The following is an 11,828-nucleotide window of genomic DNA, read 5'->3' as shown; positions in this document are numbered from 1 at the left end:
CTGCTCCGGGGCAGGAGAAACTCCGCTTTTAGAAAACATCTCCGAGGGCTGCTGCCTGGCGGCTGAAGCCCCCTGCACCCCAATGCTGGGCTGTGGCCTGTGCGACTTCAGGTTACTGGGGGCTAAAGTGCTAGAGTCAGTCCCTGAGGCCAGAGGGGCCTTGCCTGGCCCTGCGGGGCCCGGCTTCCCCTTCTCGGACGGCAGGGTCTTGGACTGGGCTGGGAAGGCGGGCTTGGGCCTGGGCTTGGGCTTGGGGAAACTGGACAAGGAAGGCACGTCTTCTCCCACTAGAGCTGGTGGGCAGCCAGTGCATCTGTTTCCAAGCCAAGCCTTGTTTCTGCAGTTTTTGTGACCATCGGGATTGTATTTATGCTCCAGTCTCTGATGCATCATTAAAACTTCTGGATAAAAGGTCTTGAAAGTACAAAATGGGCAGGTGAGACTTGGGATTAAACTCTTGCTCAAAGAAATTGCGGGGCAACTGTGAAGGGCCCCGAGGGTTAAATTTAAAGGCTCCTCTTGACAGTCCATGCTGGGCTTCACTCTGCTGTCTGCTGCCACCTCTGCCTTCTCTTTGAGGCCAACCTCGGCCTTGTGGGCGGCAGTGGCGTCTGGGTGAGGATGAGGCGGAGCAGCCACTTCTCTGCGAGCCAGGTTGATGGCCTGAGCTTCGGGCGCCGGTCTCTGCTTTAACACGTCCAAATAAGCAGGGGCAGGGTGTCTGCCTAGCTGATCAGCACTACCTTCAGTTGCATTTTTATTGAAATCCGGAGTATCTTTGTGTACTGGCGAGAGGACAGTGCTGCCCAGAACATTCTGAAGGCCAGGGGCCATCCTCCTAGGTTGCTTGGCAGGTGGGCTGCCTTTCACATCTTTGGCACCATCGGAAAATCTTTTCAAATTGCTGGTTTGCGCACTGTCGGCGATGAGTAGTACATCTTCCGCTTCCTGGTTTTTCCCTTTGCTCTTGACCTCAGCGGCCACATCGACCTGCTTATCTTTGTGGTGTCTCTCCAAGTGATACCGTAGAGAGGCCTTCTGGGCTGCAGCATAGTCACAAAACTCACATTTGTATGGTTTTTCACTTGTATGCGTTCTGAGATGAATATTGAGGTAGTAATTTGAACGGGAAAGCTTTCCACAGTAACTACATTCTCTTGAGGATGTCAGATGCTTTATTTTGCCTCCATCATCATTTTGATCCAGATGGAGGCCTTCGGGAAGTCCGTCCGCGGATCCATCTTCAGAGCCTCCTTCTCGATCTGTGGCTCTGTTTTCACCCAGGGTGCCCGCTAGGTCTGGAGAGCATGTCCTCAGCTGCCGGCCATCCACACACATGGGGGGCGACTCAGCATCTGTCCTCCGGTCCTTCTTGTGGACTCTTGAGTGCAGGACCAGCTGGTGGTAAGTTCTGAACCCCTTGCCACACTCAGAGCAATGCGTGGACTGCTCACTCTTACTGGAAAACTTGGGGTCCGCGTCCCCAGAAGGCACTTCACCGTTGGCATGTCTAGGCTTCTCGGCCAGCTGCCAGGCCTGGCAGGTGGTGAATGGGTCGAGCTGAGGTATCCATCTGGTGGGCTGCTTCACGGTTTCAGGCTGAGCTTTGGGCCTGAGGTTTAAGAACTGCAGGAACTCGTCTCTAGGGACTGGCATCCCCGTCTGCTGAGAGTCTGCCTGGGGACTGCTGTCACCGTCAGCCGTGTCTTTGGTGTGCATCTTCCTGTGATCAGTGAGACCTTCTATATTTGGAAATAGGAAGCCACAAACCATGCACATCTTGAAAGGAGAGGAGATGCTCTCCGCAGCCTGCTCCTGGACAACCTCGTTGATGGTGACCGGACTTTCCAAGCCCTGCTGCAGCTTGCTCTTGGCCCCCGACTTGCGGTTGTGTGTTCGCATGTGGCTCTTCAGAAACCAGGGCTCCTTGAACCTCCGTCCACACACGTGACACCCATAGGTGAAAGAGTCCTTGTGTTTCTTCATGTGGATCTCCACGTCAAACGCAACTCTGAACGTCTGCCCACACACTTCACAGCTCAGGTCTTCATTCCCTTTGCCACTCTTGTCCTTGGGGGGTTCTGTTCGCACTTGGCCTTTATCTAGAGGGCTGAGATACTCTGCTTCCACACGCAGAACTGCGGGCTCACAGAGGATGGGCCGGTGCTGCAGCAGCACGTGCTTATTGAGGTCTTCAGAGTGGGTGAAGGTCTGACTGCAGAACATGCAGTCCAAGGGCGTGTAGCCTTCGATTTGGATGATGCTCTTCTCTTGCGTGGCTCTGAAAGGAACAGTGGTGGTCCCTTTTACTGGCATGGCATCATCTAGCTCCATCTGGCTGCCAAGAGAATTGCCAATAACTTCCGGTCCATCCATATACACTAAGAGGGATTGAGTTGGTATGTTTCCTGTCACTTCAGGACTGTGTATAAAATAAGAATCTGGCTGAGGAATTTCTGGACTTGGAATAAGGCGACTTGTAATACTTGTCACTCACACCCCCAGCAGTCCTGGGCTTCAAAACTAGATCAAATATTTGTTATAAAAGTTCAAAAGAAAATGTATATTCCTCTAACTTGTTGTCTTCAGAAGTCTTAGGAAGCTCAATGACAGTATCACTGGTTCTTTCCGTGATGCTTTGATTCTAATATAAGTCAGCACAAAGCATTACCTCTCTTTGTCTCCACTGAGAGCGAATGAGTCGGTTGAGCAAGTCAATTCCAGCAATCTGGAGACAAGATTTCCAAAACTTTCGGAAGTGGAGGCAGTGTCTGGAACCTGGAGACTCTTGCTCTCTGAGCCTGCCAGTCCACCTGGCTCGGAACAATCCTGGAAGAGAAGTGATTGCTTCGCAAACCAAAAAGGCCAAGTTCTGTCTTGCTACATCTGTATTTATATCAGTTGATTTTAATCCTATCAATTCTATTCCAAAGGTTAGGGCGTTTCTTATCTCCATTCCAAGGTTACTCTATTGTTCTATTAAGCTACAAGGAAGTAACTGAAGGAGATTATCCTAAGTGAAGATTATGTAGCTTAATTGTGATTGTTCATGGTTAAAGTGATTAATTACCCGCCTGGCACTTAGCTAAGGTGTTTTATTCCCTCCCTAACTCCAGGGAAAAATCCCCACCTGGGGAAACAACCTTTCTCAGAGAGGTGACCTTGGTTAAAACTCATAGCTCTAAGAAGAGGAGCAAACATATTACGAACAGTATGCCATATACGCCAGGTCCCTTGAACATATGCTGTGCAGATGTTTCTTCCCTGCAGCGACTGTGTCAAGCAGCAAGGATGGACCGGCTTCTGGCACTGTATACTTTATGGTTAGTCATGCAGCTACCATGATTCTGTCTTAGCTGCAGCCGGACAATAAGCTCAGAAGGAAAGACCTCATCTTTTCTCCTTTGTGCTACTTCTGGCTGACGTTATTTTGGCTTTGCTTTCAAAGTATGCCTTTCTTGGATTATGGCTCTTCAGCGATTTGGGAAAGAACATGGGTATAATCTGAGGAGATTATTAAATTCTACTTTAGAGGTTGGTCCCATGTCTCAGGAGAAATTGGAATGCTTCTCAGAGTACATATAGGAAAAAGTTAAAACAGAAGCTTTTTAGGCACTGAATATGAGTCTAGTATTTGCATGGGTTTCTGTTCTTTTATTATATTTTCCTTATAAGAAACATCAATCAGCAATCATTCTTTAGAAAAATATATTTTTATTGATTTCAGAGAGGAAGAGAGAGATGGACACATCAATGATGAGAGAAAATCATTGATTAGCTGCCTCCTCATATGCCACACTAGGGATTGAGTCCACTACCCAGGCATGTGCCCTGACTGAGAATCGAACTATGACCTCCTGGTTCATAGGTTGATGCTCAACTACTGAGCAACCCCGGATGGGCAATCAGCAATAACTTGTTTATTACCTCTACCCTCTATGTCATTTCTTAAAGAAAAAAATACTTTCTTATTGATGGTTTGAGATCCAGACATGGGCATGCATATTTAATCCATTTCCTTTCTTCCTCTGTTATAGATGAGTGTAAAGAGTATACAGTTTTTGGTCATATAGTTAATTAAAAAGTAAAAGTCCCGCCAAAACCGGTTTGGCTCAGTGGATAGAGCGTCGGCCTGCGGACTGAAAGGTCCCAGGTTCGATTCCGGTCAAGGGCATGTACCTTGGTTGCGGGCACATCCCCAGTGGGGGGTGTGCAGGAGGCAGCTGATCGATGTCTCTCTCATCGATGTTTCTAACTCTCTATCTCTCTCCCTTCCTCTCTGTGAAAAATCAATAAAATATTTAAAAAAAAAAAAAAAAAGTAAAAGTCCCAGCCCTCTAGATATATCTGTCATTATCCATGGTTGCCTGTGGGATTTCGGTACCATGGATCTCATTGATGCCACATATTTATAAAACATCCTTTGATTCTGTGCTTTCCATAAGAAAACTTCTATTTGCATTTACTTTTATCTAAATCCTGAGTGTATCTCAATTGGTTCCAAATTTGGTGGGGAATAAGTTTGACATTTATTGGGCTGCTTCAAATCTAAGCTATAGAGTTTATATTTTAAAAAGGAGTTTTGGACTTGAATTTGGACCTAAATGAATTCCAGTTGACCTGGCTCTGATCGGGGAGTAAATCCTCATTAGAATGAATTTACATGAAGGGAAGAGGAGGAATAACATTAAGAATCCTTGTTTGAAATGGCTCAAATGAATTGGATTAAGGTGTGAAAAAATGAGTAAAAGAGAGTTTATTTTCATATTGACTACCATCGTCCATCAATTTCAATAAGTACAAGCTTTGACTTTTCCTCTGTACGCCATCTGCAATCTTCCTTGTTCTGAACCATGACAAAAAAACATGGCACCACCATCACTTAATTTATTGGATTTGTCCAGAAATTTTCTTTTTTTCTGATGTAACATCTGGTGTCCAAAGAACTTTGTATCCCACCCATTTGAGAAGGTTTTCACTGTACTAAGTGCCACAGGTTGAATCATCATTTGAGATACGTAAAAATAAAGTGTTCCCACCATGAAAGCTTTGGGCACTGTGTTGGTGGCAACAGGGAACGCTCCAGCAGCTTTTCATCTGGCTTCTTTTTAGACTTACAGTATCTGTGTCCCTCATACAGACAGCTAATGGGATGAGGTAGGTAAACCAACCACATCTGAAGAAATAATATTACAACAACTTCAATGGTACAATTTGCTCATTATTTCCACTCAGGAAAGAAGACACGGTATATTTTTCCAGTTATCTAGATGAGGAAGATATACCTGGAACTGTGAATCAGATATACTAGGTTTCAAATTTTGGCTTCATAACTTACTAGCAATGTGAATATTAGTGAGTTACTCTATCTTTATTTATAAAATGTTTGAACAGTTAAATTAAATATAGGCATTAAAGCTGTTAGCATAGTGTAGCAATTAATAATAAATTACGAAATAGTAGCTATTTTAAATCCCACATTTTCTCTCGCTTTCAAGTTGAACACCAATTCTCAATCATTTAAATATTTTAGAATTTCTGGGTTTTTGACTGTATTTATAAATATTCATGTAATTTAACTTTTAAACCCTGAGCCATATGTTTTCCTATGTAATGACAAAGATATGCCAACCCCATTCATCAAATGTGGTTAGGGAAGGCAGGAAGGGGAAATGGCACTGATAAATAATTCCAAGTAATTTCCGTGAACCACAGATGTTTAAGTCGAGCTGTATTAATAATTTCATAATTCATAATAGATTAATTTATTACAGTTTACTATCTCCAGCTGTTTTATAAATCAGAGTGTTAAAATTTTATTAAAGATCATTTTTTATTCTCTGAGAATATGTCCAAAATGTTGCTGTCATATTAACCTATATTGCAGGTCTGCAAAGGAATATTTTATGAAACCTGTCTCCTCAATATATTAAGAAATTTCATATATCAAAAAAATCAGGTGGCCTTTTAAGATGTTTGTACAGCATTGTGATATGTTGAAGATACATTTTATAATTTCACTTTATCAATGTTTGTCCAGATGTTGGCCAAAAAGAAAGAATATGCTCCTGACAAACTTTTACTTTCTATAGAGACTTCTGTTGGATATACATATTTGTCAACAATCTATCCTCCCTTCCCCATATATGGTCTTCTCTCACATTCTATAAATAACAATTTTATTATTATCTTTGCAAAAATATTAAGAGCAGATTATTCAGAATGAATTTATAATCAAGTAAGTTCATTATTCATGTTTGACCCTGACTGTAAACAAATCTAAAAACCAGAAATGCTGTTCAACAACTGATTTTCTATTTTGTTTTAAGTGATTTGATCAAATTGATCTTGTTAATTTTATTGGAAGTTTCCATTGGATCTCTTCTTAGATGATATGTTATAATCGTCTCTTATCTTTCTCATAAATTTAAAAAATTATTATTTAAACGGACAGTTTATTAATTCTATCTCTATACATTTCCTTTCTCTGGACTTACCTCTTAGTTATCCCTACTCTCCTCCTCTTCATCTGTTACTGACTGAACTTTGTCTTCCTGAAATTTATATGAAGCCTTTACCCCCAATATGACTGCATTTGAAGACAGAGCCTTTAGCTAGTTAAGTGAGGTCATGAGTTGGAACCCTAATACCAATGGATTTGTGTCCTTATGAGCAGAAAGATAACAGATCTCTATCTCTCGGAGTTCACACAGAGAAGAGGCCTTCTGAGGACACAGCCATAGGAAACCATCTACAAACCAGGAAGAGAGGTCTCAGCAGAAACCAACTCTTGGCACCTTGATCTTAGACGCCCAGCCTCCAAAACTTTGAGAAAATAAACTTCTGTGATTTAAGCTACTCAGTCTGTGGTTTCTTGTGATAGCAGCCTGAACAGACTAATACACTATCCCAAACAAGCAATCTCCAGCCCCCGTTTAAACCTCTGTGTAAGTGACACCCTGTCCAGAAGCCCTTTCTGTCCTACTCATTTCATTAGCACCACATTAATAAACTAGATGCCTCTGACCGGAATCGAACCTGGGACCCTTAAGTCCCAGGCCGACACTCAATCCAGTGAGCCAAACCTGCTAGGGCTAGATGCCTTTTTATATGCTCCTATCTCTCACATTGTTTTAGATTCTGTTGTCCCGAACTAAATTAGCAGCTTCTTAAACTTGGAGACTGTTTCCTGCCAATTCAATATTCTTAAGTCTTATTAAGAATGGTGAATGGTAGGATATCAGTAATACATGTTAAAGTACATTTTTCCAGACAAATCATAGTACAGGAAAGACTGGCTACCATAAACATGTTACATAATTTTTATGTGATTAATTTAATTTGAATTAAAATTCCAAAGTGTTATTTTATGTGATAAAGTTAGGGTTTTCTTCCCCTCAATGGAGTAAAATATCTGTCATTGAGAGTGTCAACAACCAATATATATATTATATATAATTATATATCAACTCGGATTTATACAGCCTATAAAATAATTATTATCAACTCAATATAGCATTATAAAAATACTAGAGGCCTGATGCATGAAAATTCGTGCAAGAGTAGGCCTTCCTTCCCCTGCCTGCTGGCACCGGCTTCCCTCTGGCACCCAGGACCCGGGCTTCCCTCCTCCAGACGCTGGCAGGCACCCGGGACCCAGGCTGGCTTCCCTCCTACCCCAGCTTCATCAGGAAGGACATCTGGCCTAATTAGCATATTACCCTTTTATTATTATAGATAATTAATTATAAAATGAAAAAGGTAGGGAATGGTTATGCTCATGCATTATTATTAAAAATGTTTACAGATTGAATCATATATGAATATTTAGAGAGTAATAGTTATAACATGGTGTTAATATGAGTGTTTTCTACATTTTTAAGATTTTCTGGAAGTTATTATATTTTTTAAAACATTAAGCTTATTTAAACATACTAAGAAGCATATGAGTAGCCTAGACATAAATATTAAAGAGTCCCCTCTTAAAAGGGCCAAATAACATGGCAGCTAAACACATAGACGTGGACAAACTGTATTTCTATCTCATTTTTATGACTTACCAGCTTGGTGACCTTGAAAAAAGTGATTTACATGCCTGAGCTTTACTTTCCTTTTCTTTCAAATGGGAAATGATAGTAACAATAGTGGCCACTGAAGCACTGTGAAGAATGCTGGAACGTAATAACTGTTGCTTAAAAGCTAGCTAATGAATTCCTATAGCACATAAGCTCTGCGAGGCTAGGGACTTGCTTAATTCACCAGGATAGATGAGTCCCTGGTACTTGTTAATTTCACAATAAACATTTATTGATGAATAAATGAATCAAAGGGAGACTATATTGAAGCCGATAGAAAAACTTCATAAAAAGCCTAAGAAATTTAAAGAAAAGAAGAACAGGACTATATGTCATGAAAGGCTTTGTAGAATAAATTTTATTATTTGGAAAATGTCTGAGCAGTTAGCTAAAATAATACTTTATGCTTCCTGAAGAAAATTGATCCAATTCTTCTAATGCATAAGTTATTTCTTGAGTGAATAGATACTTTTTTTTTTCTCTCAGAACCTACAGTGACTCATATCTTGTAATAATGTACTGTATCTGTTCAAAATGCTTTCCTCATAGGGGTTAGCTCAAGCCTAAGTAGCAATAGCCCTGGTAAATAAATAAAGTCAAATTACTGTAAGATGGTGAATGACATTTGATAAGATGCTTCAGTAGTTTGGGAAGAGAAAAAGCAGGACCTGCCTAATGCTTAAATGCCTCTACTGAAAAAGCTGCATTCCCAGTTTTCAGAATTCCTCTCGCTGCTTCTGCTCAGTGATGTTACTGAAATCGACTGTTACCCACACACTCACAGCTTCTCCAGCCTCAGGTCATATCACATTTGCAGTTTGCTGTTTTGAAAACACACCTGGAATACATTCCAGTGTATTGATTATCTCTCACATTTAAATTGAAAAATATAACTGACTTGGAAGGCAATCAACCAAGTAGCTTGCAGTTTTCGCTATCCTTTTTCCCGCCATATGTAGCACAGCAACTATCTAAACATTTTTAAGATAAAGGAGATTTGAGTGAGGCATTTAGTGAAGTGATAGTAAACTTCCCCCACACATAGGGGAGTATAATATTGGCTTAGATATGTTCTGGGAGCAAACCACCCATTCTTTAAGAAATAGATGTGAAATAAGTGATTCAGAGAGTCTGCCCTCTCCAACCCACATGAATATATTTGTTTATCTATTGATAGAAAAAGGTTACTCATTCAAAAATACAAATCTATGTATGTATGTGTTCATTGAACATTTACTCGACACCAAAGGTCTGGGACTCTGCTTTCTAAAAACTTATGTTCTGCCCTAGCCAGTTTGGCTCAGTGGATAGAGTGTCGGCCTCCAGACTTGAAGGGTCCTGGGTTCAATTCTGCTCCAATATGGGCCGGGCCCTGCTTGGGGCTTGTGTGAGAGGCAACCAATCAGACAGCCGATCCATCTGTTTCTCTCACATCGATATTTCTCTTTTTCTTTCCCTCTCTCTTCCACTCTCTCTAAAAATCAATGGAAGAATATCCTCAGGTGAGGATTAAAAATAAATTAATTAAAAAAATAAAAGCTATGTTCTAATTGGTGAAGATACACTCAAAATGAAATAAGCTAATTTTAGAACATTAAAAAATGTTAGAAATGAAGCAAAATAGGGTAGTGGGATAGAGAATTGCTTGAGAAAGTTCCCATGGTTGCTTTAGAGCAAATGTTCTGAATGATGTTCTTTAGCGTGGTTGTTATATTTTAAGACTTGCCAATACGAAGAAGACACTGCAGGCTTAGAGGAAATATTGTACCAATTATAAAGTGGAGAGTGGCTTGAAGTGTTTGAAGAAATAAAGAAAAAAGAAACAAAGGAAAGAAGGAAGAAGGAAGGAAGGAAAGAAGTAAAAGAGAAAGAGGGGAAAAAAGGAAAAGAAAGAGAGGAAAATGTTAGCGGGATTGAAGAAAACAATGAAGGGCTTTATGGGGGACAGGATGGGCTCAAGTCGGCAGTGGAAAAGTTGTTTGGGTTTTCTTCTCATGGCAATTGATGGCCAGCAGAGCATTTTCTTGAAGGCAATGCTATTGTGTCAGAAAAGTTTTTTAAAAATGTTAAACACCCACACTTAAATACACACACAAACGCACTGTACTCCAATATCATATGCCTTTGGAAAGTTTAACATAGTATCTGGACACAGAGATGGGACACTGAATCAATCCTCAATGGTGTCAGAGAAATATGTCCAAAGAAACCAAGGTGGGGACTGCATTATGAAACCTTTAATGAGATAAAGGTGTGGAAAGGAGGTAGTTGCACTCCAAATGAACAAGTGGAAAAAGTAACTGAAGCCCATGATTCTTGTCACGGGAACATGGATTTTAATGATTTGTCATCATCTGATACTTATCTGATTTCTGCATTGGAGTAGGTACTTCCTAAAGTCAGAGACTAATCCTTTATCTCTTTACCAGGATACTTGGCTGGCCTTACCTAACCACTCTCTCTATAATTGAAATAATCTTCTATTTGATTTCTAGAAGTACTTAACATGTTTGGCAAAACAGAATGTGCACTGAGCTAAAAAAGTAATGTGTGTAGTTTATTCTTAAAACCTTGTATTAAATATCTAACAAACTGAAGCTATAACCTAATACTTTCTAATTTTAGACACCATCATTAAAATCAGAGATGTGTCAATACATAGGAAATACTCTTAATAGTTCTATACATTGTAACTCTGGGCTTCATTTTTCTTCACCATGTTATGAGAGGCATCCTATCTTGTAAAGAGGAAATATGATAATTGACCCTCACACCATTGCAAAGATGGAGGGGCCTACAACCAATAAGGAGGGAATATGCTAATTGACTTCCCTGCCCTCAAAGATGGTGGCACCCCCAGCCACAAGATGGCCAGCAGTGGAGGGTAGTTGGGGGCAACCAGGCCAGCAAGGGAGGGCAGTTAGTGGAGACCTCGCCAGCAGGGGAGGGCAGTTGGGGGAGATTGGGCAGGCAGTGGAGCATTTAGGAATCAATCAGGCTGGCAGGGGAGTGGTTAGGGGGTGATCAGGCTGGCAGGCAGAAGCAGTTAGGGGCAATCAGGCAGGCGAGCGGTTGGGAGCCAACAGTCCCAGATTGTGAGAGGGATGTCTGACTGCCAACATCCCTTGAGGGATCCCAGATTGGAGAGGGTGCAGGCTGGACTGAGGGACACCCGCCCCCCCCACCGCCCAGTGCATGAGTTTCATGCACTGGGCCTCTAGTTATTAAATAATTACCATGTGAGTCATAAAAGTATAGTTTGTGTTTCTGTCAATAATACTGATTAGCCTTTTAATTATTTTTTTCTTTAGTTAAATCAACTTTACACTAATATTTTCAACTCTTGATTTTGTCAAAATCACATAAATATAAACAAGACATAACTGAAAGTCATTGGTGTCTCTAAGATTATAAATAATCCAACCATGTTTGCTCAAAGAAAGTAGCTGAGAAGATGAATTTTCAAGTACCTACTTGATATATATTTTATTTGACACAAATATTTTAGAATCATATATTCAGGAGACAGAATAGAGGGTGGTTCTTCAATTTACAAAAAGGATAATTATTTATCATTGTAAAACATCTACTATTTATTAGTCTATTGTATTGTTCAGTAAATATTACAATATTAAGTATTTCTCTCTTGGACCATGTCCAGTGCACCTAGAGAGCAGACATGAGTCCTGAGTAGGGGCAATGGGGAATTGAGAAAATTAAAGAGACAGACACAGAGACAGTAAAAGCTGGGAC

The 11,828-nt window shown here is 40.8% G+C and overlaps 1 protein-coding gene across 1 annotated transcript in view; it reads right to left on the bottom strand.

Annotated features, from left to right (window-relative positions):
• The window catches only part of LOC102769979 (zinc finger protein 217-like), a 32,762-nt gene that overhangs the window by 304 nt on the left and 20,630 nt on the right, over positions 1-11,828 (bottom strand). Inside the window, exon 2 of the mRNA XM_015561233.1 lies at positions 13-2,492. Coding sequence (XP_015416719.1) covers positions 13-2,492 — 2,480 coding nt within the window. The remainder of the gene's footprint in view (positions 1-12; positions 2,493-11,828) is intronic.

This window comes from Myotis davidii, unplaced genomic scaffold, assembly GCF_000327345.1.
Source record: "Myotis davidii unplaced genomic scaffold, ASM32734v1 scaffold36, whole genome shotgun sequence".
Taxonomy (NCBI): Eukaryota; Metazoa; Chordata; class Mammalia; order Chiroptera; family Vespertilionidae; genus Myotis; species Myotis davidii.
Note: the sequence above shows the minus strand (reverse complement) of the source record. Positions and strands in the feature narration are given on the sequence as shown.